The 27373-nt window shown below is 55.7% G+C and overlaps 2 protein-coding genes across 11 annotated transcripts; both read right to left on the bottom strand.

Moving 5' to 3' along the window:
* Nucleotides 1-208: 208 nt before the first annotated feature.
* Nucleotides 209-15489, bottom strand: DENND4B (DENN domain containing 4B). 6 transcript variants are annotated; one of them, XM_053916213.2, is made up of 28 exons: nt 14931-15489; nt 13820-13884; nt 12693-13032; nt 11830-12082; nt 11139-11414; nt 10815-11059; nt 10300-10366; nt 10146-10204; nt 9823-9967; nt 9366-9541; nt 9120-9220; nt 8512-8727; nt 7855-8000; nt 7357-7496; nt 7140-7266; nt 6280-6486; nt 5806-5934; nt 4640-4838; nt 4246-4413; nt 3607-3995; nt 3313-3435; nt 2941-3110; nt 2717-2858; nt 2281-2517; nt 1646-1763; nt 1393-1558; nt 1240-1304; nt 209-1151 (listed from the first exon to the last, which is right to left on the bottom strand). In XM_053916213.2, the coding sequence occupies exons 2-28, from the start codon at nt 13827-13829 to the stop codon at nt 1006-1008; spliced, it is 4560 nt and encodes a 1519-aa protein (XP_053772188.1). In that variant the 5' UTR covers nt 13830-13884; nt 14931-15489; the 3' UTR covers nt 209-1005. The 6 variants fall into 6 exon arrangements, 5 of the variants coding, with proteins under 5 accessions (XP_053772188.1, XP_024428945.2, XP_045059885.2 ...); XM_024573177.4 differs by lacking the exon at nt 14931-15489 and adding an exon at nt 11503-11572 and having other exon boundaries at nt 11139-11308; nt 13820-14901; XM_045203950.2 differs by lacking the exons at nt 13820-13884; nt 14931-15489 and adding exons at nt 11503-11572; nt 13695-13813 and having other exon boundaries at nt 11139-11308.
* A 960-nt stretch (nt 15490-16449) lies between these two features.
* CRTC2 (CREB regulated transcription coactivator 2) lies at nt 16450-27038 on the bottom strand. 5 transcript variants are annotated; one of them, XM_071219767.1, is made up of 15 exons: nt 26749-27038; nt 23487-23588; nt 23298-23411; nt 22653-22717; nt 21355-21423; nt 21098-21201; nt 20968-20997; nt 20732-20796; nt 20582-20631; nt 20207-20451; nt 19457-19860; nt 17868-18137; nt 17588-17668; nt 17206-17392; nt 16450-17102 (listed from the first exon to the last, which is right to left on the bottom strand). In XM_071219767.1, exons 3-15 carry the CDS (start codon nt 23325-23327, stop codon nt 16882-16884), a joined length of 1821 nt encoding a protein of 606 aa, XP_071075868.1. In that variant the 5' UTR covers nt 23328-23411; nt 23487-23588; nt 26749-27038; the 3' UTR covers nt 16450-16881. The 5 variants fall into 5 exon arrangements, with proteins under 5 accessions (XP_071075868.1, XP_053772190.1, XP_053772192.1 ...); XM_053916215.2 differs by having other exon boundaries at nt 26654-27032; XM_053916217.2 differs by lacking the exon at nt 26749-27038 and adding an exon at nt 26377-26591.
* Nucleotides 27039-27373: the final 335 nt, after the last annotated feature.

The following is a 27373-nucleotide window of genomic DNA, read 5'->3' as shown; positions in this document are numbered from 1 at the left end:
CAGATTCACCCCTCTCCTGCTCTGAGAACTCCTTGTGCCTCAAGGGACCAGTGGCAGACCTGGTCAGGAAAAGCAAGGTGTGCCTGAAGACTACAAGGAGTGGAAACGTGGAAAGGGGGATGTACAGCCAGGGTAAAAAAACCAAACAAAACAAAACAAAGATGTAACCCCCTTCATGATCCCAGACTCAGGAAACAGGAGCCAGAAGGAAAAAGACAGAAGCAGCTTTTACTATATTTACATCCAACAAAACTTTGCAAGGAATAATCCTTATTGCACAGTCAGGGCCCTGGATAGGTGAGGCATTCCCCAGGTGGAGTGGACAAGAAGAATTAGAACTAGAAGGGGCACCAATTCTTCCTAAGGGGAGTTTGGGACTCCTCTAGCTCCCAACTCCTGACTTTTAAAGAGCTGCAAACCACTGAACCATGGTGCCCCATTTCCCTTCTCTTTTTCACCATTCATAATAACCTTATAAGCAAGGGGGCTGTGTCTCCAGAATAAATAAGTTAAAATAAAATTCAAACTCTAAGGTAGAAAGGCATTGAGAGCCTTGGACTCCTTCAGCAATTCCAGCGAAGAGGGACCATCATTGATGGGGAATGTTATCCTTCCCTCCCACTCAAGGCAAAGGCTCAGTAGCTCTGTATCTTTCCAGTTGTTTTTTAAAACAAAAACTTATAAAATGACCAGGGCAGTACAGACCTGTGGGTACCCTGATTGGAGTTCCTAGTATAGGACGGGGAGAAACAGAGCTGTGCCAACTGCCCCCAGGCCTCCTCCAACATCAGCATGAGCTTAGTGGGCAGGTTGGAGACAGGGAATTGTGACTTTTGGTAATAGTGGGTCCCTCTTCCTGCTGCCCCCACTTGGAGCCTATGGCTGGGCATGTCTCCCAGGCTGTTCCCAACTCCTCTATGAAAGGAACAAGGGAAGCAGATTATCTCTAGAATTCTTTCTCTCTTACCTCCCCACCCCAGGCTGGAGGGGGAAGCTTAACGATCCCTAGCATTCCAGAGGTGCTCCAAAATATTTTCGGCAATCAATGGCCTTTGGAGTGGGCATCTGTGCCCGCCGCTGTCTCAGCTCTTCCTTGCCCATGCTGCTGGCCAGCTTGTTAAAGGCAGACTTGTACCTCTTGTCGAAGGATGCTAGGGAAGAGGGAAAAGGGAGGTCAACATATAAGAATTCCAACCTCCCAGATTCCTAAACTCTTGAGCCCCCTGCCTGTACCCTCACCTATGTCCACATGGTCCTTGCCCAAAGCAGCCATTGTCAGGAATAAGATCTCACGGTAGATGCCCCTGGAGTGAAGGAAGAAGGGCATGAGTAAGAGAAAGGGGTTGGAGAGCATAGCACAGGCCAGAAAACTCCCAGGTGGGAGCCCCATACCTCTGCAGGTGCAGGCCTGTGGGAGGGGGTCCTAGAGTTTCTAGCAGGAGCCCTATAGCCTTGTGCACCTCATTGAGACCAACATAACGCAGCACCGACTCCAGCAAATCCAGGCTAAGGGATGCAGGCGCTGGGCCTGGCCATGCCACCCGTTGGGGGATCTGGCCTGGGTGAAAGGAAGATAACCAGGATTATTGAGCTCTCTGGGCATAGGACCCACTCCTGCCTACCCTAGGCCAAATACAAGACTCACTGTGGACCCTCCAGAGCACATAGAGAGGGGGGCAGCTATTGGGGTCAGGGGTCAGGACATCCCACAGCAGCCGCACCTGCACAGACGCTGGATCAGGCATTAGCCAAGGAGACGGGGCCTGCGGGAGGCCAAGAAAAAGGAAACAGTGAAACTCGTGGAGGATAGGCTGTGGACAGGTGATGCTCCAAAAGACACAGGGATATCACAGGATATAGCCAAAGAGAGGAGCGAAAGGAACTCTCACCCACCATGAGAATGCAAGCTCCTTGAGAATAAGCATTTTTTCCTGTAACCTACTATGCCCCTAGTATGTAAAAACTGTGCCTGGAATCTAATAGCGCTCAGTAAATGTTGGTGAAATGTGCAGACAGACATTAATGAATCACCGTCTAAGTTCTAGGCATTACACAAGGTATCTAACAATAGTCCTATGAGGGGGACACTCATGCCATTTTACAGATGAGAAAATCAAGGCTCAGTGGTGACGTGAAAGGGCAAGGAGTAAGACCAAGTACACCTGACTCGAAAGCATGTGCTCTTTCCACAGTACCAAGGTCACAGAGGACTGAGAGATGGAGAGCTGGGAGATGAGGAGGGAGGCACTTGGGAAGCAGGGACCACATGAGGACACTGACCTGGGAGGTTGAGGGCCCATCGCAGGAGGCCAGCACCAGGCATGGCAGAATACTGGGCAGGCGCAGCCGCTGGAAATACCACAGAAGGTTCCAGAAGATAATGGGGTGGGCAGCAGGCAGCTCAGGCAACGCCAGTACTTCACTGCCCTCATTCTCTACCAGTGACTCCAGCTCTTTACGCAGCACCAGGGGGCTCAGGTATGCCCATGCCCCACCCTCGACCCGCCGGGAGGCACCCTGTTGGGCACAAATAGGGAGGGCAGTAGAGGGCATGTGCCATGGCCTCGTCCTCAGAGCCATGCTTCCCACTGAGTCACATTTCCAGCATCTCATGGGATGCCCTTGCCTTCAATGTCCATCTCTGCCCATCACCACTGGGGACCCCCCACAGGGCAACACACACCCAATCTTCATGCCCCTCTGGCCCAGCCCTTACCCCCATGTGCCCGTTGCAGAGCTGGGGCTCATCTAGGGCAAGGCAGAGCCTGCGGTCACTGAGCACAGGGCCTGGGCCCCCAGGGTCAGGAGCATCTTTGCTGCCACAGGCACCAGCAGGAACAGGCTTAGGGCTGGGGACACTGCAGGGGGATAGCAGGAGGGGTCAGACCTTAAACCTCCACATCCCTGTCCCACCCAAAGCACTTGCCCTGCTTTGGGCACCTGGGGCGGAAATCAAGAGTCTGGACGCTGAGCAGGGGCACAAAGGGGCAGGCACAGAAGGGGCAGGTTGTGTTGAGGTTGGAGTCATCAGGTGCCCAGCCAGCCATAATCTCCTCATCATATACCAGCGAGTCACAGGCACGGCACAAGGAGCAGCTAGACAGCAGAATCTGCAGGCAAGAAGATCCCAGGAAGCAAGCCCCGCTTGACCTGCAGGCTCAGGAGCGGAGGCTCTTTCCCGAGCCCCTCTCACTTCCAAATCCCAGCCAAGCCTCCTTCCACCTCCTCCCGGGCCCTGCCTTTGACAGAGTGAATGGTAGAGGGCGAAGGGGGTGTGTATTCAAGCACATCTGTGTGGGAGGTTATCCTCACTTCCAGGGAAGGTGGCTGAAAGGATCCGGGGGTTTCACTGAGGCGCTCTGAGGAACGAGGAAGGCTCAGGCTACTGACAGAAGATTCTGAGAGGTCCCACTCACTGCCTAGAGAGGCGGAGCTCTGCCAGGACACAAGAAAGCCTGATCAGCCAATCCCATGCTCCTCTTCACCCAGGGTGCTGACTTCGACCACCCCTCAGGGCCCTCTGGGTGGGGGCTCTTCTCCCGTTAGCAACGCCCCCACCCAGGCCCAAGGGTGCTTAAATGTCTGGACCCTCCCCTCGCTGGCTACCTCAGAGGCAGTGGATCCAGGGCGCTCCCGAGGGTGCAGGAGGCTATCCATGGGGCTGCGGCGAGTTGAGGGAGGCAGGTCGGAAGGCAACTCAGGTGGGGCGATGCGAGAGGCAGAGGAGCGGCGGGAAGGAGTGAGCAACTGTTGGAGGCGGGCACCCAGCCCGCGTCGTGGGGTGCTGGCCTCATCCTGACGCCTACTAGCCTTGGCCAAATGTCCACGTAGCCCTTCTGGGGCTTCAGTGGACTGGGTACTCAGGGCTGAGCCTGAGTCTCCTGGGCTGCCACCAGCTGCCAGCTCCTCCCCGGCCAGGCTCAGGTCTGAGAGGCTTCCATCGTGCCAGCGAGCAGGTGATCCCTGGGGCTCCAGTACCCCCAAGGCCTCTATCACTGCAGGGCAGGAGAAAGTCAGGGAAGGTGAAGCCCAGCCCCTCCTCCAGAAATTAAGTAAACACAGTTCCTGGCTGCACAAACTCTGGCATCACGACCCCTATCATGACGGCATTGTGGGCAAGATTCCCTCAGGGTCTGCAGCCCCCACCACAGAAGGTCATCCCTCCATTCTGGCTCTTGTCTTCCTCTCTCACTGGCAAATGGTTAGGAAAGCTGACTGGGGTGTTGGTCAGTCAAGAGCACTCACTGTGGGCCACGCCAGCCTCCACAGTGGGCTGTGCTCCTCGGGCACTGCCCAGGCTGCCACTCTTCACCAGACGCCCCGTGGGTGAGGCCGAGTCCCGCAGGCTCCGCCCAGCCCAAGTAGTCTGGCGATGAAGGGGGCGGGTAGGGGAGAGACGCTCCAGATAGGGCCCTGTAAAAGACAGGGAAGGACTGAAAGGCAGCCGGCTAGAAGCCCAGCCCTCTATTCCAAATCAGAACTCCTCTCATGGCCATGGGTTTGTAAGGTTCCTTGCAGAACTTCATCTCTTTTGTGACCAGCCAAGTGTAGTTGATCCATCCCCAGAACACCCAGTGCCAAACACTAGCCACCCTAGTCTCCATGCCTCTCCTTGCCCGAATCACCAATCCCAGCCTACCTGTCTGGGAGCTGCCTGCCTCTTGTGCTGCTGCTGCTTGTTGCGGCTGCTGTTTCTGCTGCTGCTGCTGCTGCTGCTGCTGCCGCCGTTCTCTCAAGGGCTGGCGAAACTGAGCAGCCCCCAGGACAACATTCCGAAGCTTGGCCCAGCGCAGACGCCCACCCGGTGTACCAGACGGCCACTTGCTTTCCAGCACAGCCTGCCAAGCACAGTGCCCATCAAGATGGCCTACTTTCACACCCCAGCCCTAGCCTGACACCTACTGCTTGTCCTGGAGCCCCAGGGACCACTTTCCCCTCCAGATCTGCTGCCTGGGACTGTCCTGCCAATGGCTCAGTCAGGAACAAAAGCCCAGAAGAGGCAGTTGGCAGCAGCCACCTCTGAGAGGGGTCTACAGGAAGCCAGAAGCAGTTTCCAGACTTTATTACTTATAACCTAAATAGCTTTGAAGAAATCATTTCACTCTTTTTGGTCATTAGTTTCCTCATCTGAAAAACAGAAGGGAGCCCTGGCTGGTGTGGCTCAGTGGGTTGAGCGCCAAGGGTCACTGGTTCGATTCCCAGTCAGGACACGTGCCTGGGTTGCAGGCCAGGTCCCCAGTATGGGGTGCTTGAGAGGCAGCCACACATTGACGTTCTTCTCCCTCTCTTTCTCCCTCCCTTCCCCTCTCTCTAAAAATAAATAAAAGTATTTTTAAAATAAAAAACAGGAGGCAGTTTAATGTCACAGTTTAGGACCTGAATTCAGGAGACAACAATATGCCTGTATTCATATCTGACTTCTCTAACTGGGGGACCTTGGACCGGTTGCTAACTCCGCAACCTCATTTCCTCCTCTGTAAGGCAGGGAGAATAATTCCTCCACCTGTGAAGGCCGTGGTGAAGACGAAGCGGTGTGAAATGCACCCTGGCACACTGGCTAACACTGTCCAGTACTTGCCCACCCGCGTCAGGGTTGTTGTGAAACAAAGCAGCCAAGTGTGAGCAAACCCAAGGTAGACACTAAGACACTGCAGGGACACCCAAACAACAATGCTCACAGGACCCGGTGGATCACGCAGGCCCAGTCACCAACAGGAGGAGAGAGTAGCAGGCTTCAGGGAGCAGCATCCTCCCCACACACACCCGGCACATGCTGCTGTCCCACCCTAGCCCCAAACCTGGCACCTTGTTGTAGTAGCCGTAGGTGATGGTGTTGGGCACGATGCCTGCCTGCCGCATCTCCAGCATGACCCGCACAGACAGCACAGGCTGCCCATAGTGCGAGCAGAGCTGCATCAGCACCCGGTAGCACACCTGGTCCAGCAGAGGTACAGGATGAGGGGACTCACTCCCAACCCAAACCCTCGAGTCTCGGCAAGCATCTTTCCAGCCTCTCCGGTTCTCACAGGCTTCACTGGCCTCTGGAAGCCCCTGAAGCTGCCTGAGAGCCACCCTCTGCTCCTGCTGACCCCACCACCCTCCAGTCCCTGCTGCTCATCCCTGATCGTGCTCATTCATTCAATAAATGTTCTGGAGCACCTGCCAACTCCAGGGCTTTGCCCATGCTCTCCATCGGCCTTCCCAGGTCTCCAGTGAGTCTCCCTGTCAGCAGCACCCACAGCTACACAAGCACCCCTGAGACTGAGCACAGGTACCCACCTCATCAGGCAGCACCACCTTGTGGTTCTCCATCTGGCGGAGCACCTGGTAGGCCGTGTGCAATGCCTGCACCCGGGATGGTGCTGACCGTACATAGGCAGGCAAACACAGGAACCACAGCCCGTAGCAGTGTCCCAGCAGGCACCGGGCCCACAGCTCAGGCACTGCTGCAGATTTCTGCGCCACCCGCTGCGCGACCTTCATCTCCTAAGTGGGGCAGGGGACACACCTGAGTGAATACAATGCCAGGGCAGGGCAGGCCTTAAAATGGTGTGCAAGCCCTGGCTGGTGTGGCTCAGTGAGTTGAGCACCGGTCTGCAAACTGAAAGGTCACTTTTTTGATTCCCAGTCAGGGCACATGCCTGGGTTGTGGGCCAGGTTCCTCATTGCGGGCGTGTGAGAGGCAACTGATCAATGTTACTCTCAATCATCGATGTTTCTCTCCCTCTCTTTCTCCCTCCCCCCCCCCCCCTAGAAATAAAAACATAAGATAAGATTTTTAAAATGGTGTGTGAGAAGGAACCCCCTCCCTAAGGAATGGGATGTGTTTGGAGGAGGCAGGAGGATTGCTGCCCATACAGGTTTCAGCCCTGAGCCCTGGACAGTGAGGCCTACCCCATAAGCATGGGCAGATGCCCCGAAGAGGCAACGCACCCCTGGATTCCCAGAGCGCTCAGAAGATGAAGACAATGATGCTGATGACAATGGTTAACAATAGCTAATGTTTCCTGTGCTGGGCATACGTAAACCCCCAAATAACCTTACGGGGTAGGTACTAGTACATGCAGTTGGCACACGAAGAAGCTGAAGCAGCAGCCCTTGGCCAAGCCAGGTGCCTTTGGGGGTCACCTGCTGGTTACCTGTTTGGTACGGCGAGGGGCAGGGCTGCTAGGGGCGCTACGGGATGGGCCTGGCACAGGCAGAGCCCCGGGTTGCTCCTGGGGAGACTCAAACAGCTCGGCCCGTAGCTCTGGAAATCCATCATAGCTGGAGGGGCAGAGAGGCAACATCAGAAGCAGTCAGCACTAAGCTAGCCTGTGTGGCCCTGCAACAAGGGAGGGCACAAGCAGCTCTCACCAGTACTGGGGAGAGGGTTCACTGCCCTCTGGCATGGGGGGCTCCTCCGGAGGTGTGATAAAGACGGTGAGTTCACTTCCTGACAGCTCCTCCAGCTCCACCAAGGGTGTTGGCTCAGGCTTCTCCTGCTCTGGGTGGACCTGGGGCAGGATGGTGAGAGACTGAGCATCAAGACATGGGTGTGGAGCAGGGCCAGGCGTCCGCAAGGTGGCATCTCCCCAGAAAGCACATCCATGGGAAAGGAGCAAGCGTGCTGAGACTCCAGCAAGGTCCCGGAGGTACAGCTGGGGGATGGAGTCAAGAAAGACGGGATGAATGTAAACCAGCCACGTGTGGCTACACAGGCTGTGCACTGAGTAAATCCAGGGGCACCATCCCTGTCACACTGTCACAGACAAGACACAGAGTTGCATTTGTAGTGGTCCTGGGGTAACAGAGACAACCAGGAGGAGAGCAGATGGCAAAGGGCACGACAAGAGAAGCGACAATGCTCAAAACCTTGTCAACGCAAGAGTCAAAGAATTCAAGGGCAGCGTGCCGAACAGAGCCAAACGAGCACTCCTCGATGAACTGTGAGAACATCTGCGTGCGCAGCAGCTGAGAGTACAGCTTGTGGCTAGAGCGCTCCCGGGACTTGAGGAAGCCTGAGGGGGATGAGAATGGGGCAGGGGAGGAAGGTTACCCAGCACAGCCGCACCCTTCCTGAAGCCCTTTCCTGGCTCCCTGCCCTCCTGGCATCCAAGGCCATCAAAGCCACCCTCTCTCTGGCCCATCTGGCCCAACCATACTCCACTCCAAGCTGAGGTTGAGCTCCCCCAGCACCATGGTCCCATGGAGTCCCTTTTGGCCGTCTGTACCTACTCCCTCAGACTGGGGTTTTTCCAAGACCAGTGTCCCTGAAGAGAGCCCTGACCACGGGAGTAGCTCACCACAGGACTCCCTGTGCCCACCCCAAGCCCAAGACACCAGAGGGCAGGGCCTCAGCTGGTTCTTCTTTGTACCCGTACTCCCTCCAAGCCCAGAAGACTGTGTGGCACAAAGCTGGTACCCATAAAAATGTCCACTGAGTGAAAGAACAAGCAACTGAGTGGTCTCCAGGTCCCCTGGCCACCCCTCCTGTGATACCCTCCCCAAGCAGAGACAGGCCCTCTTTACCCTGCAGGAAGAAGAGGTTGTCAACATCACGAACCCCTTCAGAGGGGGGCTCGGTGAGTGGACGCAGGAAGTCCCGGTAGCCCTTGAGCAGACAGGACATGAAGCGAAGGAAGGCCCCCTGGACTTCACGCTCCAGCCGGGCTCGGCGGCCGCACACAGCCTCATAGTCTGTCAGCAGGAACTCCAGGGATGCCTCCTCCTCGGGACCAGTGTATGCTGGAGACCACAGTAACCTGAGACTCAGGGCCAGCCACCTAAGGGCTAACCCCAACCCTGCTCTACGCACGAGTCCCCACCATCGCCACCATCGCAGGACCGCCTCCGCCTCCGGCTGCTAACTGACTTGGCACCAACATTGACTGAAGTTACCCTGAGGTCAGTTTCAAGCCTCTGCAATGACAAGCTCGTCTTTTCAAGCATATTCAGGAATATTAATATTGTATGTCCCTCCCTGTTGCTTAAACTAGAATTTGAATTTCCCACACTTCCACCACATGAAACCCTAACTCCTCTAACCTCCTCAAGTAAGGTCTAGCTCTCCACAGGCCTCTCCCCAAACTGGAGGCTTACGGTCAATGAGTTTCCAGCCTCCCACCCAGGCTTCTCACTCTGATCCAGCTGCTGGTATAGGTTTGTCAGTGTAGCCAGCAGAACCTTGTAGGGTCTGCGGGGCAGGGTCCGAGGGGAGAGGGGCTTCTTTTCTTCAGTCCTATTAGAGAAGCAGGAAGAAAGGGCTATGGGGCTCACCAGCCTCCCCTACTTTTTGCCCGAGGCTGCTTTGAAAAGGCACCACTCTATACACCCGCCCTCATGCCTCCTCCCTGCGGCCCCCTGAATGAGAACAGCCCTCTTACTGGAATAACGTGTTGGTGTCAAGATCAACACAGATGACATCAGAAGGCGGGTCATGCAGATCGAAGTAGCTGGAGTGGATACCCACAATGAAGGGCACGGGGGCACTCAGCACGTCGGCCAGCACCAACGGGCACAGAGGAATGTAGGGGCACTGCCACTGCAGCGGGAAGATCATCTGGAGCACCAGGGAGTGAGGAGCAGTGAGCAGGGGCTGGGGCAGCAGCGGCAGTGGGGGCGCAGGAGACAGGGAGTCACTGACTGGGTGTGGGCGGTGCCCGTTGAGAGAAACTGTTGGAGGTGGGCTCCAAAGAAGAGCCCCTAGTGGCAGCTGTATGTCCCTGAACACTGTGCCCAAGGAGAAGGCTGAGGAACCCTCCCCAAGGAATAGTCTGGGGAGGGACAGGGTAACCCAAGAGAACATTCTGGGGGAGGCTCACTGGGCAAGGGGGCACTCACAGAGACAAGGGCCTCACAGACGCTGGTGAGCAGGTCTGGACGCAGTGAATGGACTAGTAGCTTGTGCTCCGTGAGCACAGCCAGCAGCAGCGTGATGGCCAGCTCAGGGCCCAGGTTCTGCAGCAGCTGCAGGAAGCTGGCACCACTGTGGGCAGCAATACCAAAGTGGGGGACAAGTCACCAGGAGGCCCTGGAAACCCTCTCCTAGTCACTGAGCACAGACACCACCTGGGCCCAGACTACATGGGCCTCAACAGCTGTGCCCACCTGCCTGGCACCTACCATGTCCTTGGGCATCAACTCCTCCCAACTTGGGCACATACCTGAGTGGTAGGGGTGAAGATACAGGCTGGCAGAGGAGCAGATTGTCATAGGGAGACATCTGGGAGGCAGAAGAGCCACAGGTCACCATAATGGAGGTTAGTTCCTGCCAACTGCCCTCCTCCCATCCAGCCCCAGCCTGGCCTCAGCCCTCACCTGCACCAGGATGCGGGGTCTCTGTGGGGAAGGGAAGGGGACGTTGTGAATGAAGTGGGAGATGTGCCTGGGGGGGGAGAGGGACACACCAGTCAGAGGCAGATTCCCCCAACCTATCCCTGTTCTACCACCACATTCACATTCCTGGGGTCACCTGTCCCAAAAACTTGATTCCTCCCTGACCTCTTGAGGAATCAAGTTCTTGAGACCTGCATCAGCCATCAGAGCTGTTATTATATACAGACTTCATGCAAATGAGAAAAGAGATCCCCTCTAAGCATGCACAGCTCCTTGCCAGGACAGCTAACAAGTGTAGACTGGATTTCAGGCCCCTCTTCCCCTCAGCGACTGGTGCTTTTGCAGCTTAGTGCAAACACACTCCAACCCTGCCTCCCGCTCCTCTGCCCACCTCCCCCACGCAGACTCCCATTCCACACCATGCTAATCTCTTCCATCTCTCCGGGGCCTCCCGACCCCGTCAGACTCCTTCCCAGAGTCAGGGGAGCCATGCTCACGCTTCCAAGGGCAGGCGGTGGGGGCCCGAGACGGAGTAGCGGTAGAGGAAGGTGAGGAAGGCGCGGAAAGCCGGGAAGGCAGGCCAGCGGGACAGCACAGCAATGGCGCGCCGGCTGCGCACCACTCGGCCCCCCAGCGCCCGGCCTCGTTCCACAGCGCTCAGCAGGCCCAGGGCGCGTGATTGCCGCTCCGACAGCCTAGCCCGCGGGAATGCCTCATGGAACTGCAGGGCAGCACCGTACACCTGCCGGAGGCAGAAAGCGGTCAGGCGGGCCCTGCACCGCTCCGACCCGTTCCCACACTCCACACACCCACACACCCACCTTATCACCAGCTGCACCCGTCAGCACAAAGGTGGAGAAGACAGGCACCGGGTACTTGGTCTGGGCAGGCCAGCACTCAATAGTGGCCCCCATGGGCAGGCAGAACACGGGCACTGACTCAGGCAGCGGAAACGCCTCATTGTCCTCCTCTGGGTAGCGGCCTAGCAGCTCTGCACCCCCGGCAGAGTGGGGAGCACCCAAAAGGAGGAGGGTCCATGAGGCTCCAGAGGAAGGAACCAGGGATCCCAGAGAAGGACCAAGAGGCCCAGGGGAGTTCTGGAGAAAATGAAGGTGCCAGCCAAGAGGCACCAGGGCAGAGGAACATGGAAGGCCAAGGGGTTAGCGGGACAAAAGGGCAACTCACCTGCCTCATACACAAGCGTGTTGGCCTTGGCCAGGCCCACCTTGTAGCACAGGTACACTGCCGGGCCCCACTGCCCCAGAAATGGCAAGAGACAAGCAGACACACAGCTAACAAAGGTTTCTGGGGCCTACTTTCTCCACCACCCCCAAGCGGTCTTTTGTCTTTAGAATTCCCACTATTCCCAGTCCCCTAAGGCCAGAGTCACCCCCCTGGGCCCACGCCTGCCACTGGAGGCCCCAGGCACTCTAGAGTACTGTTTGTGCCCAGTATCCACACCCTCAGGCCGGGGTGGCACAGGTATCAGCCCTTGGCCCCAGCCCCACTCACCATGCCAGGGTTGAGGTTGCGGGGCAGTCGGCAGTAGGTGTGAGGAGTGCCCTCACCCTTGCTAGGCAGTACCAGGCACAGGTCAGTGATGCCCAAGGCATGCAGCCCTGCCCCCTCTGCTGCCCGCCGGTAAGTGAGGTAGGTTCGAGGGTGCCCAGGGCCTGGAGGGGCCAGGTTGGCTGAGTGGCTGTAGGGTGTCGTGTCTAGGACTTGAAAACCAGGCTTGGGACGTTCCTTCCCTTCATACAACACCCTTGGCACAGAGAGCAGAGAGACATGTCAAGTTGGGGGCAGAGCAGAAAGACCCCAGTCCTGCCAGATCTGCCTATTCAGTCCTACCCACCTGCCTTGTACCCTCAGCCTCGTCACACGCTGACCCAAGCTCCCTTGCTGCTGCACTCTGCTCTCCAGAATCCTGTGTCCCCTCTTCCACCCTTGTCTCCACTTGATCAGCAACAACTCCTCAAGCCTTCCATGGCTCTCATAGTCATTAATAAATGGTAAGAAAAATGTTACCATTTACTGACTCTGTGCTAAGTCCCTTTTATGGATGATTGCATTTAATCTTCTCAACCACCCTATGAAGAGGATAATTTTCCCCACTTTACAGATGAGGAAACAAGCCCAGAGGAAACAAACCCTGCCCAAGATCACATAGCTAGCAAGTAGCAACACTAGTACAGGAACCCAAGGCGGTGTGAGGATTAACTAGATACAACCTTAGTCCCTTCTCCCTGGCCTCTAGTCAGCTCATTCCCATTCCCATTGCCCATTCTTCATCTTCCCATACCTCTACCTCTCCCTGCCTCACCCCACAGTCCCCCCCAGTCTTCCCTAGTGCCAACACGGGTAGGAGCACACACCCTAACTCCACGAGGGGGGGCTTGTCACGGCCTCTGCGGTAGCAGATGACGGGCTGAGTTCCACCCAGGAGCCCAGCACTGAGTTCCAAGGGGTGACCCCCTGCAGAGGCCTGGATGCATGTGTAGCCCTGGGGCACCTCCTCGCCCAGTGCCCTAGCGATGACTGCCACATCTGTGATGGGCTCAGCTGGCCGGGGAGGGCGCAGCGGCCCACTGGGTTCAGGAACCCATGTTTCCTCAGGGATGGGTGCTCCGGACCCTGCAAGCCCAGCTATCACGAAGTAATCCACCAGCCGGGGGGGCCGCTCCTCCGCCATGGCCCCCCCCTCACTCACTGCATCTGGAATGGTCAAATAGGGGAGAGATGAAGAAAGGAAGGCTGGTGTTGCCATGGCAACTGGGGGTGCTCCTCTTGCTCCCCCCCTCTTCCTAGTCCTTTCAAGGAAAGGCAGTATCAGTGGTCAGCCAATCCCGAACTCTCCCACCTATGACATCATCAGGCCCTCAGAGTCCACCACAGCTCCTTAAAGAGACCAGGACCCTCTCTTCATGGTACTAGACCTTTCCCAAAGTAAAGAACCCAAACTCCACTGCACAGCTAACCTAGGCTCTGACATCACCTTAATCCTGTAACCCTTTTAAAGACCCTCCCTCTTCTCATCCCCTACCCATACAGAATTATAACAGGTCGCAGTCTTTTCTGATTAACTGCATCATTAATTCTGGTCATGACATCATGCCAACCTCACAGTCTTTCTAAGAGTTTCTGACTTTCTTACCCTAGTTATGACATCATAAGAACTGCATGGGCCAGCTAATGTTCTTAAAGAGCCCACGTCTAGGTTTTTGTGAAGACGGCACAAGTGTCCAGAAAGCCCACAAAACCCAAGCTTTGGTGTCCTTTCACCAGACTCAAGTGTCTTTTTTCCTCACCTAATTCCACTAACCTGAAAAAATACTCCAAAAAACAAACAAATAAAACCCAAAATAATGTCCACCCACCTCGGTATACTCGGTGAGGACAAAAGCGGTTGTGGGAGACAGCCCCGGCCATCCCCATGCCTTCCTCCACAGAGCCCAGAAATGAAAACAGGCCCACAACTGGTCTTCAGTAAATGAGTTCTCACCTGCCTCCATGGCCCAACCCGAGAGTAGGAGCCCAAGGGTCCTGGGGAGCCCAAAGATGCAGAAGCTAGGAAAGAGCGTGGTGGGTGGCTTACAGCAGAGGACGGAATGAGTGGGGGTGTTTCAGAGGAGAAGGGAGGTGACTTCCTGGAACAGTGGAGGGGAAGCTGCAGCTCAGTGCAGCTCAGCGGAAGTCAGTCTATGGGTGTGTGTCTGGGGGGGGGTGTTACTGTTGAAGGTGCCAACACAGCATCATGCCAAGTGGAACCTCAGACTAAAGGACCCCGAGCAAAGTAGAGGAAGCTCAGAATGGCTCCAGGATGTACAGTTCTACTTAACTTCCCACCCATACCCAGAGAACGGGGAGCAAGGGAATCACGGGGAGCAAGGCAATCTCATGGAGCAAGGTTTGCTCTCTTCTCAACCTGGCCTCTGGACACGCAAGCATGCGCCCACCGACACACACACAAACTCTAGCTAAATTTAGCTTCCATGTCTGGAACGTGAAGCCAGGAGTCACCGTCAGCCTCCTAATTTAGCTTGGGGAACAACCTCATCCCTCACCCACTACAGGCAAATGGGCGACCTATGTCCCCCAGGCAGCAGGCAGGCACCTTTAGGTGGGCCGAGTTGAGTAGCGAGTGGGTGGCCCCAACCTTGCGCAGGACCTGTGCACCAGAGCTTCCCTCAATCAGCCAGGGAAGAACCCTGCACAAGGCAGCCCTTGCTCCCTGGGGAAGGCAAGGGGCATGGGTGCCACTCGGGGTCCCAACACCCGCAAGCCAGGCGACGGGAAGTTCGGGCTGGGGCAGAGGGTGCATGGAGCAGGAGACTGCTAAGAAAGGGGCAGGAGCACCAGTCCGCGGGGGACGTGACGGCAGCAGCGCCAGCCGCCGCGTGACCCGAGCCAGAGGGAGGGGTGCTCCAGCTTCGGACCCGCAGGAGCAAGGGGTTGCAGGGCGCCTGGCGCAGAACTCCCCTCCACTTTCACTTCCCCAGGAGAGGGGAACCGGAACCAGATGTGCCACGCCAGAGAACAGCTGGGGGACCTCCCCCACCCCGCACCCACTCCCTTCCTTCCCCGCCCGCTGCCCCGCCCGGTCCGGCCCCTACCTGCCTGCCCTGCGACTCCCTGGCCGGCCGGCCCGCTGCGGGCGGCTCGGAGGGTGGGCTGGCGGGCCGGCGGGCAGCGGACGGCGGGCTACCCGGCCCCGGACATGGCGCACCCGACTTGGGCGCCACTCCCTCCGGGGTGGCCGGGGAAGGAAGGAGAGGCAGCCGAGGGCGCCGGGGCGCGGAGGATGGAAATCCGAGTGATCCCTGCGTCCCCGCCGCTGCGCCACGCAGGGGACTGTGCTGCTGTGCAGCTCGCTTGGACCCCGCGCTCCTCCCAGCTCCCGCTGAGCTGGGGGCTGGGTACTTCCCTGCGCACCCCGCTTTCTCCACCACCCCCACAACCCCTTCAAGGACTGCGGGCGCAGCTGCTCCCCACACGCTCTCCTGGGCCTGTGGCCGTGACCCTGGCGGTGCCTGCCCAACGCCCAGCGGCCTGCAGCGCGACCCCTGGCGGCTGGGAGGGCTCCTTGCACCCAAGGAGCATCTCACCACTCAGAAGGTGCAGTGGGACGCTGATGGGGCAGCCCTTGAAGTCCAAGGCGTGCTCCGGGTCAGATATGCATGCCTGGGGGAAGGGCCTGAAGGTCTAGGCAGTGGACACCCAGGTGGCTCCTTCTACTTCCAGGTTTAGGGCACACTGCATTCCCTTTGGGCCTAAGCCAGAAGCTCTCAGTTCTCTTTTCTGAAAATGGCAAGAGCTTTGGAAAGAGGAAGAGGAAAAGGCCAGAACTATAGGGTATGAAACAGTAGGTGTCGGTAACTTGAGGAGGGGCATGACCCTTCTGACTGTGCTGAGAGTGGAAGAGAAAAGGGGTGAGGCTAGATGGTCAGAGTGCTAGCAACCCAAGCCACAGAGAGGAAACCTCTTTAGAATGTGGTTATCACTTAAGCATCTGTAGAATGAATGAGTGAAGAGAGTGGAGAGGGTGAGCCACAGCTAGTGCGAGGGCAGGAATGAGACCTCGGAGCTTTCCTGAGACTTACAGGAATGGGATCAGAGGCTGGCCAGGTAAGACTTGTCTAATTTTGATGACCTCTAGGCTTAAAGGGCCATAGAGAAGGGGAGCCAACCCAAGACCTAGCTGGTTTATTTGTTATAGCCTCTCTCCTAGGTAGCCCTAGCACTGAGGCCAGCTACCCCCGGCAAAAGCTGGGGTCATTCTCCCCGAAGCATCAGACCTGTATAAGTTCAGCCAGCAATCACCTCCTCACTTTGACTCACAGCCAGGCCACAGGGGTGAAGAAGAGCAGTAACTCATCTGGCCAGAGCCCCTGTCCCCTGATGCTGCAGCAGGACCCTGAACAGATGCGGAAGAACCTGTGCTGCCATGGGAGCATGCAGCCTGGACCCCCGTGTCCAATGCAGGGTACAAACTCAGGCTGGTAGGGCAGGGTGGGGGGCTCCACAAACCACAAGGCGCTCAGAAGACGTAAAAAGCATGATAGATGGAAGGGCCTGTGCCCCGCAGATCCCCTAGCTCGCCAGCCACAACCCAGACAGTAGCCAACCACACCAAGGGTTTAATATATTTTTTTTATTAACATATAATATATTTAATAAAAAATAATATCCACTCTGGCTCTCTCCACCATTACAAGGGGGAAGAGTGGTGACAAGGGGCTGGCACTGCCCACCCCTGGGCATCCCGAACTAGCCCTGCCTCCGGGGCTCCCCTCTACCCCCTGCTTTCTACCAGGCTCTGACCTCCAGACAGACGGTTCAAAGTTACAAGTGCTTTAGACCCTCCCTTGAGCTCCCCCAGGCCCACCCCTTGTACAGAATTCAAGGGTCACCTGGATTAACCCCTTGCTTTTTCTCATTCTTGGGATCCCTCATTCATGTTAGAAAGAGGATTTGGGGGCAGAGAGTAGTCTCTACTGGCCAGGGGGAAGGGAGGAAAGGAACAGTGATGGGGAACAGGGCCAATTAGAGGGATGATGAGTCCCCTCACTGTAGTCTGTCACTGCGGAATGAATCCTCCACAGCAGGATCAGGCAGCAGGGCACATGGGTCACTCAGCATGTTGAGCCCTTCCAGGCCCAGCGGTTCCATGCGCAGCTCCTCCTCCAGCCCCAGCCCTAGCTCTAACCCAGCTGTTGACACCTCGAAGCCAGGCACCCCAGAGAGGGCCACTGCAATCTCCTTAGAGAAACCTGGGGAGGAGTCTCCTGTATGGGCAGAAGAAATGGGTGAGGACCCCTCCATCTCCTGCTGTGCCAGCAAATGTATCACTCCCTCCTTCCATCCCCCGTGACTGCCCACACCTCTCACCTGTGAGGATGATGTTAGGCCCTGAGCCATGGCGAGAACAGTGTGTCAAGTTCTGGTGGTTGAGGGCATGGGGGTCCTGGAGGACACTCACTGATCCCTCACTCCCTAAAAATCCAGACCCTTCAGAAAAGCCAGTGGGATCCGGCGCCAGACTGGTCGATGGACTCTCCATGCTGAACTGCTCCAGCTGGGACACACAGACAGGCCTTGAGGAAGTGGGCCTCAGAACAGGAGCGCCTGCCCGCCACTGTCCGGCCCTGCTGACACATGCCCTTGCCCAGTAATCCCCTCCACCCAGACCAAAAGCAAAGAGAGAGGGAGATGGCAGCAAGCAGAGCGACAGAGGTGAGCACGGGCCCCAAAGTAGGTGTGGGCACCGTACCTGCTGGGACAGAGCTTGTGCGTGCCAGGAAGAGAATGGGTCAAAACAGTAGTCATCAAAGAGCAAGCTGTGCAGAGAGAGCTGGGGGAGAGGGACAGGAAGAAGGATCAAACACAGGACTAGAGGAGCCCCAAGCTGGCAGGGCCATGTCCCCTGGGGAGTGGGAAGATCTCCCCCACCAGGATCTCCCAACTTAGACTGCGTCAGTGAGACCGCTCAGGCCCATCTGACCCAATCCCAGTCTCTCCGCTGCTTCAGAGCCAGGGACCTGAGTACTCACATTCCCCAGGCTGAAGTCACTCACTGGCCGTTGGTAAGACTGCTGCCCATGCCCACTGGAGCTGGGTGGGTACAGTGTCCCATAGTGTGGCTGCCGACCTGCAGGCTGCCCACCAGAGGACTGCACTGAGCAGGCCTGAGAGCGCAGCCCTGGCTGCGGTAGAGGCTTTGGGGTGGGTGGCTGGGTGGGAAGAACCAGACTTGGGGGGCTATATGGGTATGAAGGCAGCCGCTGGTCAGCGGGCAGTTTACTGGTGTCCAGGGGGACGCCCTAAAGAGAAGCAAGGAGAAAGAGATGCTTACCTTTCAGTGTGCCCCCAAGAAGAACGCTCAGTCAGGGGTTCCCACCCTTGGAAGATGCAACCATCCTCCACACAAACCAGACAACGTTCCCATGGGTGTCCCTGGGACTGGGTGCAATCACTCAAAACTGCTCATCGGAATGAAAGCAAGTGAGCGAGGCTAACATAAGAATAATTTTGAATCCAGTCCAGAAGTGAACTATTCCTAAACCTTGGTGCTTTAGCGATTATTAGTAATCAAGTACTTGTGACACACCTAACAAGTGCTTAACAGCACAATAGTGAACTTGAGAACTGCCGTCCTAAAGCCCTGACAAGGCCGGGGAGAACAGGAGAGGAAGGAGGAAAGGAGGAAAGGAGGGAAGGAAGTTAGGTTCACTGCAGGCTCAGGCTCCGAGAGAGCACAGCCCTTGCTGGGTCTGGATCTCAGTCTTTCCTACAGAGAAGGGGACCTGTGGCAGATGGAACACACAACACACATCCAGAGAGGACTAATGGAGGGGAGGAGAAAGCAGGGCAGAGGGGAGGGAAAGCGAACCTTAGGGTGACAGGAGGAAAGGTACAGGGAGAGGAAAACAAGAGGAGGACAGGGGGCAGGAAAGAGCTAGGAGCTTTAGCATTGAGGAACGGCCCTAAACTCAAGAGTTTTTAGTTCTGGTCCCAACTCTTCCCAACATTCTGTGTAAGCGTGGGAAAATCACTTGCCCTCTGGGCCCCAATCTCTGTGTCTATAAAATGAAAGGATTGGGCTCCATGATCGGAGCTTCTCTGAGTCTATGAAATCTAGAAAAGAAGGAAGGGAGGTAGGAAAAGGGATGGGACAGGATAGACATGAGAAAAAAAGACAAGAAAAGAAGGACAGGAACAAAAAAAAGGAGAAAAGGGAGAGGATAAGCTACCACATGTCAAGCCTGCACCTGGGCCGGGCATGGTGCTGAGCGGTTTCCATACATGATTTCCTTTGATTCTTACAATCCTATCTGTGTTTCATAGATGAGGAGGCTAAGCGCAGAGAAGTGAAACTGCCCACAAGGAGACTGTAAGTAGAGGTGGGGCCCGGATTTGCCAGAAAGATTTACCCTAGGGTTTGCACTCTTAAGCCAAGAGAAAACAAGATAAATAAAAGATGGGGCAGGTACAAGACAGGGGAATTAAAGGGAATGGATGAGACAAGTATGGGAAGTAAGGAGAAGAGGTATTTGAGGGAAGGAGGGCAGAAAGGAGAGAACTTAGCAGAAAGAGAAGGGGAAGGGAGACAGACACACGTAGGGAAGGCGGCCATGCATACCTGAGTGATGGAAGACAAGGTGGGTGACATTGTTGGCGAAAACTGTTTGGGCAGCTGCTGTTGGGGCCTTCTGGCGTCGGCTGGGCCCGCGGGCAAACTCAGGGGGCTGAGGGGTACACGGCGGTGGCGGGGGGAGGCCCCAGGGGTAGAAGCTGGGTAAGGGGGGGCACCCAGCACAGGAGATGAAGTGGAGGAGGAAGAAGAGGAGGAGAGAGCTGGGGCACTGAGTGAGGGATGACCCAGGGAGGTGGTGGGCAGTGCATGGTGGGCCAAGGAGGACGCAGGCAGTGAGGGGTGACTGTGGGACCCCTGGAGCTGGGGCTGAGGACTGCTTAGGGAAGCCTGAAGGTTGGGATTGCTTAGGGAGGATTGCAAGGATGGATGGCTGAGAGGTGAATGAGATCCTGCAGGCACAGACAAAAAACCAGAGATGCCAACATTACTGATGGGAACTGGGCCCCTTTCTGCCCAGAATGGGTAGCAGTGACCAGACTATGGAAGTGGCAACACAATGTCCTCCCTACACTGTCCCTGGCAGTGAGGTTGGCTTTGTCCACTTGGGGGCTGCTCTCCAATTTCTTTCTTGGAAAAGCCATACCTACCAGTTCTCACTGGCAGAAAAGTATAGTGAGGGGAACCCAGTGTGGACAGGTGGTGGGTTGATATGGGCAGTCACTGGCGCTCAAGCCTCCCACCCCCTGGCCCCTCCAGCCAGGCAGCACTCTTGACGCAGTTAGGACAGCCACTCACCTGGTGCATCATAACCTGGGCCCAGGCCCAGGCCTCCACTGATGCCCAGGTGGGTCATGGTGTGGGTCAAATTGGAGGTACTGTTGCCTCCACTCAGGTTGGGGTACGCTGTCTCCTCTGGGTCCAGGGGCGTGGGCAGCGGTGGAGGAAAGTGCAGGTTGGTGAGGTCAGGTAGGGAGCCTCCCGTGTTCATGGCAGGGGGGAGGACAGGCACATTGGCAGGCTGGTCAGGAGACGGAAAGATGCTGGGGGGAGGAGGGCACGAGAAAGACATAACTGGCGGGCCACTTGTCAGGGAGGAGCAGAGATTGGCCTCCCACATTTCCCTTTCCTTCCCTCACCCATCCCCTCAGCCAACATCAAAGAGGCACTTACTTAATTCCAGGGACTTCGCAGGACCGTGGGCGGGAAGAGGATGAGGACAGCTGAGGAGAGAAGGAAGAAAGAGAAGAATGAGGACAGTGCTCCACAGGGGCCCCTGAAGGCCTGCCCATGGAAAGAAGAGGGACAGCGGGCCACATCTACCTTCTTAGCATCCCAGGGCTTCAGCAAATGCTTGTCATCTAGTAAGTTCTCCTCAATAGCAGGGACTTGAAAGAGAAAGACTGATGAGTGGAGGGTTGCAGAAGGAGCCAGTAAGGCAGAACAGGACGCAGAGGCAGGTGGGAGGGAGTCCCGCTCCCTGGCCCTGAGTAAAGCCCCCAACACCAGCCCAGAAATTCTTTGGCATTCAGTATCCACAAGCGGTGAGAAACATATACCTTTGGAGTCCATTTCACCATCCACATAACCTGCAAAGGATGAGGTGGAGTTGGCTGCAGTGGCCACCTGCCTCCCTGCTTCACACCAAAGCCCCAGGATTACCCCCTACCCCAGGACACGGCCACTTACCTCCACGGTGGCCAGGCAGGACACTGGGAGGTGCATGACCTGGATAAGTGTCCTGAGGGCTGGGGTTCATCACACTTGTGTGAAGGGCAGAATCAGAGCTTGTCCTGTGAAGGGAACGGAGATCAGCTGACACCAGTGACGGTCTTCCTGGCCCCCACGTCCTCCTTAGCAGGGGAAGACACTAGCTGGGCTGGAACAGGGTAGGGGCCCGAAAGTACAGATGAGATATGTGGACTAGAGAATGCAAGGGTCATCACCTGTTAAGTGCAGATGGTAGTCGAAACAACTGCCCCTTCTCTGCAGGGAAATTGCCCCAGGGCATCGTCCTAGAATGAAAAACAAAGTCATAAGGAGGAAGGCCACCAATGGACATGAAGGCAGGCACAGGAGTTGGGAAATGTGCGGCAGCCAACGTGGAGGTAAAGAGGGCCAGGCACCCACGACCATGCCTCTTTTCCTTCTGGTCCTTCAAATATCTGTGACCCATGAACCCTCTCCTCCAATCCATTAGGACAGTGATTTTTCAACCAGTGTGCCACAAGAACTTTTAAAATATGCCATACCTGACTATTTAGTCAGGAGCACTGACCTCTTATCCCTTGGATTGTCAAGTAAAAAAATGACAAGTCAACACAATAGCCTGGTGTGAACGCGCTGTCTTGAACTGTAAATATACAGGTCGTATATAATAGAGCTGCATCCTATTGGTCACGTCACATAACAAGGTTGCGTTAATTCTTTGCACCAGAAGTCCTTATACATAAGTATAGGCACCTGATTTTTTTTAAAGTCATACTGGAACAAAAAGGGTAGGTAATTACTGTAACTAGTTTGTGTGTGCCATGAGATGAAAAAGGTTGAAAACTGATCTAGATCTGGGAAATCTCAACTTCCATCTGCCAGGACAAGCTGCATGGGAATCCCGGCGCCCAGCGACTCTGCTAGGTGTGAGTATAGCGATGAGGCGGACAGAAGGCTTCAGGACTCTGACTGCCAGGACACTGTATCCGGCATCCACTCTTTTTTTTTTTTTTTTTAACATTTTTATTTACTTATTTTTAGAAAAAAAGGAAGGGAGGGAGAAAGAGATGCAGAGAAATGTCTATGTGCAAGAGATACATTGATCAGTTGCCTCTCCCACGCCCCCTACTGGGGACCTGGCCCACAACCCAGGCATGTGCCCTAACTGGGAATCAAACCAGCAACCTTTAGGTTTGAAGGCCAGCACTCCATCCACAGAGCCACACCAGCCAGGGCTGGCACCTACTCTTGATAGGAGGCAGCCGTCCTCCCTTCCCCCTTATACACACACCCCAGCTAGCCACGGCTACCATTGGTCCTGCCCTGCTTGGACTGGGAGGCTTGGCCACCCGTGTCAATAAGACTGAGACTGGACTCTGACCCACCTACTCTACCTGCCCCCACCCCTTCCAGCCCTGCCCTTAGGATAGGAGGTACTGCTGAAAGCCTAGCCCCACAAGCCCAACCCCAACACAAGCGCCCTCCAGAGACATGTCAGAGTGGGCAGGAGAGCCTGACCTCCCTGGGCACTGACCTCCGCCAGCTGGACTCCGGGGGAGGAGATAAATAAGCAGGACTGTAGGGAGAGCTGTCAATGTGAACGGCACGGGTTAAGGTAAAAAGTGAGGAGAGGCTGGATGGGCTAGAGACCCGATGACAGAAGAATAACGGAGGCAGCAGGTGAGTTGTTTTAAGAAACAAATACCTTCTTCCTCCTCGACAAGGAGAAACAATCAGGTCAGAGAATGGAAGAGAAGAGGGTGAGACCCAGCAGAGGTGGAAAAACATAGGAGACTATCTAGGCAGGGCCTGGGGAGGCACTTCTGTGGAGGTCTCTGAGATTGAAAGCTAAGGACAGAAATGTGAGGAGGGAACCAAACCCCCTCAGGCAGGAGAAATATCAGAGAGCCCTGCCTCTGGCAGCAAAGAGCAAGCTGCATAAGGACAGTCAGGGCCAGCCAGAGACAGAGGGCACAACCTCAGGAGCAGCCACTCCCCTGCACAGGAGCCAGCGTTGACACATGGGCCAAATGGTCACTTTTCTGGGAGGCTGGGTAAAGGAGAGCTCCCGGAGAAGGATGGGACTGGGCAACACCTAAACTCCCCTTCCACCATGAGTTCCCAAGGGACCCCAACCCACCACCTCCAAATTCCCCAAACCCTCTGTGAAGGATATGTGGCGGGGGTAGCGGCGGAGTGGGGACACCATTCTTCGGGGATCTCGCTGCACCCGTTCCACCAGCCCATGGTGCCGAGTGCTTCGGGATGAATCCAATGGTGAGTGGAGGGGGCTCTGCCAAAACACACAGGTAAGTCAACGGGGAAGCTGCCGAACAGCCTGCACTCTACTGAGGCTGCGTCCACTCACCTGAAACTCAGCCAGGCCACAGCTAATCTGGTTCACGTTTGGCAGAGAACCACCGTAATGAGAGTTCCTTGTGTATGCCAGTCGCAGTTTTTGGGCCTGTAACTGAGACATGAAGGGCAAAATGGGGATGTCAGGGTGGGGGAGGCTTAGCACTGTTCATGGTCTTTGGCCGCCTTTGCCACTCCAGTCTCCAGGATATGCTACTACTGGTACTACTTTTAAGAGATCTGCCAAGGGGGAAAAAAAAAAGGAAGAAAGAAAGAGAGAGAGAAGAGAAGAGGGGGAGAGAAAAGAAGAGGAGAACAGAACAAAGAACAGTGCTGGGGAAAAGCTCCACTGAGACCTGTGCAAACACTCTGCCTCAGCTCTTCAGCAGGCGACCCTCATCAATGCTATCACTAATGCCTGGCATCACTCTGTCATGCACAGACCCTGACAAGCCTGACACTGTTCAGGGTCTGTCCCAGTTGTCATCCATCTAAACAAGAGTCCTTGCAGGGCTGCCAGGAGCCCCCAGACCAGTAGTATGGTTTACCTCCTGAGAAGGGGTGCTTATTAGACACCCATGCTTTTGCTTCCAGATGTGTCCTGGTGTGATTGGAAAATGAGGGAAAGGCCACAGGTGGATGCCACAGAGCCACTACTACCAGCCTCTTTCCTGCCTCTAGCAGAGGAAAGAAGCACAGGCTTCCAGGCTCTGCCACTTGCCCAGCCTCAAGAAGGCTACCCAGAGCCTGCACCTCCCAAACTAGAACACCTAAGGAATGATGGCTCTCATAGATGGAAAAACAGGGCCAAAACCAAGGCGCATTCTGCCCTGGCTGGTGTGGCTCAGTGGATGGAGCACCGGCCTGCAAACCAAAGGGTTGCTGGTTCGATTCCTAGTCAGGTGACATGCCTGGGTTGCAGACCAGGTCCCAGGTGGGGGGCGCATGAGAGGCAACCACACACTGACGTTTCTTTCCCTCTCTTTACCCCTCCCTCCCCCTCTGTCTAAAAATAAGTAAGTAAAATCTTTAAATAAAAAACAAACCAAGGCACATCCTTCTACTTAGTTGCAAGACCCTGAATGGGCAGGAAAGCTGGTGAATGGGAGTGGGAGAGGGAACAGCAGCCCACTCCAGCCTGGGCCGGAGCTGTCTCCCTAGCCTCATCCCCTCTGGGAACATAAGCCTAGCACCAGAGTGAGATACCACATTCCTTAGCCTGGCATGGTTTTAATCTGTCTACAGATCTCAAGTCCCTCTGTGCGAGGTGAGTACCTACTTCTGAGACAGCCACTGTCACCAGCTAAATAAGAGAGACCTAGAGCAGCTGATGAGGGGTAAATTCTGAGAACTTCCAGGACATATTATTGTGCACAGGCTATACCCTCAGAATTAACTTTCTGTTCTAAGTCAGCCCAGTGAATTTAGTAGGCACTATGCTCACTTTTGGGCCACTTCAGGGCTGCTAATAATATATATATATACACACACACATATATGAATGAATGACAACCCTACCCTCAGAGCAGTATAGGCCTCTGTGGCCATATCTGCTGCAAATGAGCCCTCCCAGCTAGCCAAATAAAGGTTAAGTATCAGAGCCCAGTTTCCCAGGCTCTGGCCAAGTATGCCCACTACACTTTTATGTGCAACAGAAGTGACCCAGCAGGGGCAAAGCAGGTGGAGGGGGCCTTTGAACAGACCGAGACGCTGCAAAGATCAACGGCCCAGCTTGGAGTTTCTCACAGCCTTTCTCTGCACATACGGCCCTAAGGTCCCACCATGTCTCTGTTGCAGTCACAGTCCAGAGGCGTCACCTCAAGGCGTCACCTCAAGGCGTCACCTCAAGGTGTCAGCTGGAGATCAGCCTCTCTCCCACCTTCTCACCTCTGCCCCCCCAAGACCACAAGCTCCTAAAGGGGAGCAGTCAACAGTTAGATTGTAGCAGCTAGGCACAAACACACACGGACACACACGGTTTGCTTCCCCACCTAACTCTCTCTGTTCTATCTCCCACAAACTAGGACACATGGTCTCTAGAGACTAAAAGGGGAAATAAACATAAAAAAGACTAACAAAGTCAAGGGAGACACACACACACAAATACAACCACAGTCAGTCATAGACAGCTGCAATTCCAGTCAAACCAGGAGAAAGAGCTTTGACATGTGGTATTTCTGTTGCATCTCCCCTTAAATTCCTTCTAACTCCCTGCCATGAGGAATTCCTGAAATATCCTCCTCACCTGCTGTTTTGAGAATAATGCCTCCCTACATTAGGCCTGCATACCAGCTGCGCAAACTTCCACCCCTCAGTCCCTCAGGCACCCAGTTGATAGAAAGAAATTAAGGCCAGAGGGGTTTCAGAGGCAACTCTGCCAAGATGCCTTCTTTCTGGAGCTTCCTAGAAGTTAATATTCCCTACACATAGAAGACCCTCCAAACCAATCCATAAGTGACCCACACAAAGCCATCGGGTTCCACACAACCTACAGCCACTGGTTCCCGCTTTCAGGATTCAAAGCCCTACCTCTCTTCCAAGACGGCCACCACGGCAAAACACCAAGCACCAGTCTGTGGGCAATGGACCTCACCTTCATTCACGTCAGGAAACCACAAGAAGTATTTGAAAAAGGAAGCAAAGGGACGGGACGCAGGAGGGGACTTCCTGCCCCACTATACCCGGCACTGCCGTTCAAACCACTCAAGGGGCCCTTTCCCAGAGGAACTGAAGTGCCGAGAGTAGCCAAGAGGGCGGAGGAACCAGGTTGGAAGAGATTACCAACTCAGAGGAGACAAGAGTAGGGCAAGCAGACCATCCCCCCCACCCCATAAACCAGCATCGGGGATGCTTCAGTAGAATCCCCGAGAGGACTCAATCAGGGATGCACAAGGACCACCCACCTTCGACTTCCGCCTGGTTCCAGGGAACTGTCTCCAATCTCCGCCCACTCCTCATTTGGTCCCTAGTCTTCCCGAACTCCCAGTGTCTCTGGGAGCTCTGGCCTCCCCCGACAGAACCCGCCTTCCTGCTCCACGGCCCTCACCCTCCGCTTCCCAGACTGCGGCGTCCGCAGCCGCTACCCCGTTCCGCCTCTTTGGCTGTGGCTCTCACCCCCGCCCCGCCTCTGGGCTCCCGCTCTGTAATAGCTCCGCTCGGTTCTCCGGCGCGGCCCCTCACCCGGGTGGAGCCGATGTCCATCATCACCTCCTCGAAGGCCGCCGTCTCTTCGGCCTGACGCTGCTTCTGCAGCGCGATCTTCTCACTAAACTTGCGCGGATTGGAAGCTGAGGCCGTGGCCGATCCGGGCCCGTTCGCCCCCGACGTCGCCATCTTCCTTCTCCGTCCTTCCCCGCCACCCTCCCCGCACAAGCCACGGCCTGTGCCGCGGGCTCCCGCCCGGGTCTTCCAGCCGTAGCCGCAGCCGCCGTCTCAGCGGGCACCGCGAACCCGGCCCCAGCCTAGCCCTGACCTGTAGCGCGCGGGGTCTTCCGGGAATTGTAGTTTGTTTACGTGACCCTCTTACAGCTCCAGTCACGCAGTACGAAGAGGAAACGGACACCAATTCCCAGCAGCCCTGAGGACTAGGGGAACCGGAGACTTTGCTCCTCCCTGCGCGCAGCAAACTGGGAAAAGTAGTTCCAAATTGGTCCGCAGCCTAGGAACACGAAGAGCAGAGGGATTGAAAGAAAGGAAAAAAGAGAGGAAGGGGAAGGGGTGGAGACTGGGAGGGAAGAAGGAAGAATCAAAAGAGGAAAAATGTCATCTTCAGGGAAGGGCCTGAATGAAAACAATGAGACCAGGGATGTTACCAAAACAACTGTAAACATCTGGGACTCAGGCCCTCTCAGGCTGGCCACATGCCCACCACTTTCTCAATACAAATGAATCAGATTCTGC

This window comes from Desmodus rotundus, chromosome 12 (assembly GCF_022682495.2).
Source record: "Desmodus rotundus isolate HL8 chromosome 12, HLdesRot8A.1, whole genome shotgun sequence".
Taxonomy (NCBI): domain Eukaryota; kingdom Metazoa; phylum Chordata; class Mammalia; order Chiroptera; family Phyllostomidae; genus Desmodus; species Desmodus rotundus.
Note: the sequence above shows the minus strand (reverse complement) of the source record. Positions and strands in the feature narration are given on the sequence as shown.

Bases quoted from the DNA above. Each gene is read 5' to 3' on its own strand.
- DENND4B (XM_053916212.1), bottom strand. From the start codon at position 13,752: ATGGGGATGGCCGGGGCTGTCTCCCACAACCGCTTTTGTCCTCACCGA. The intron at 10,205-10,299 runs GTGAGGGCTGAG...TCTGCCTCCCAG, and splicing joins GACCCCGCATCCTGGTGCAG to ATGTCTCCCTATGACAATCT. The intron at 2,859-2,940 runs GTGCCCAAAGCA...ATCCCCCTGCAG, and splicing joins ACTCTTGATTTCCGCCCCAG to TGTCCCCAGCCCTAAGCCTG.
- CRTC2 (XM_053916215.2), bottom strand. From the start codon at position 26,806: ATGGCGACGTCGGGGGCGAACGGGCCCGGATCGGCCACGGCCTCAGCT. The intron at 20,452-20,581 runs GTAAGTGCCTCT...TCCTCCCCCCAG, and splicing joins TGCGAAGTCCCTGGAATTAA to CATCTTTCCGTCTCCTGACC. The intron at 19,861-20,206 runs GTGAGTGGCTGT...CTGTGCCTGCAG, and splicing joins CCCAGGTTATGATGCACCAG to GATCTCATTCACCTCTCAGC.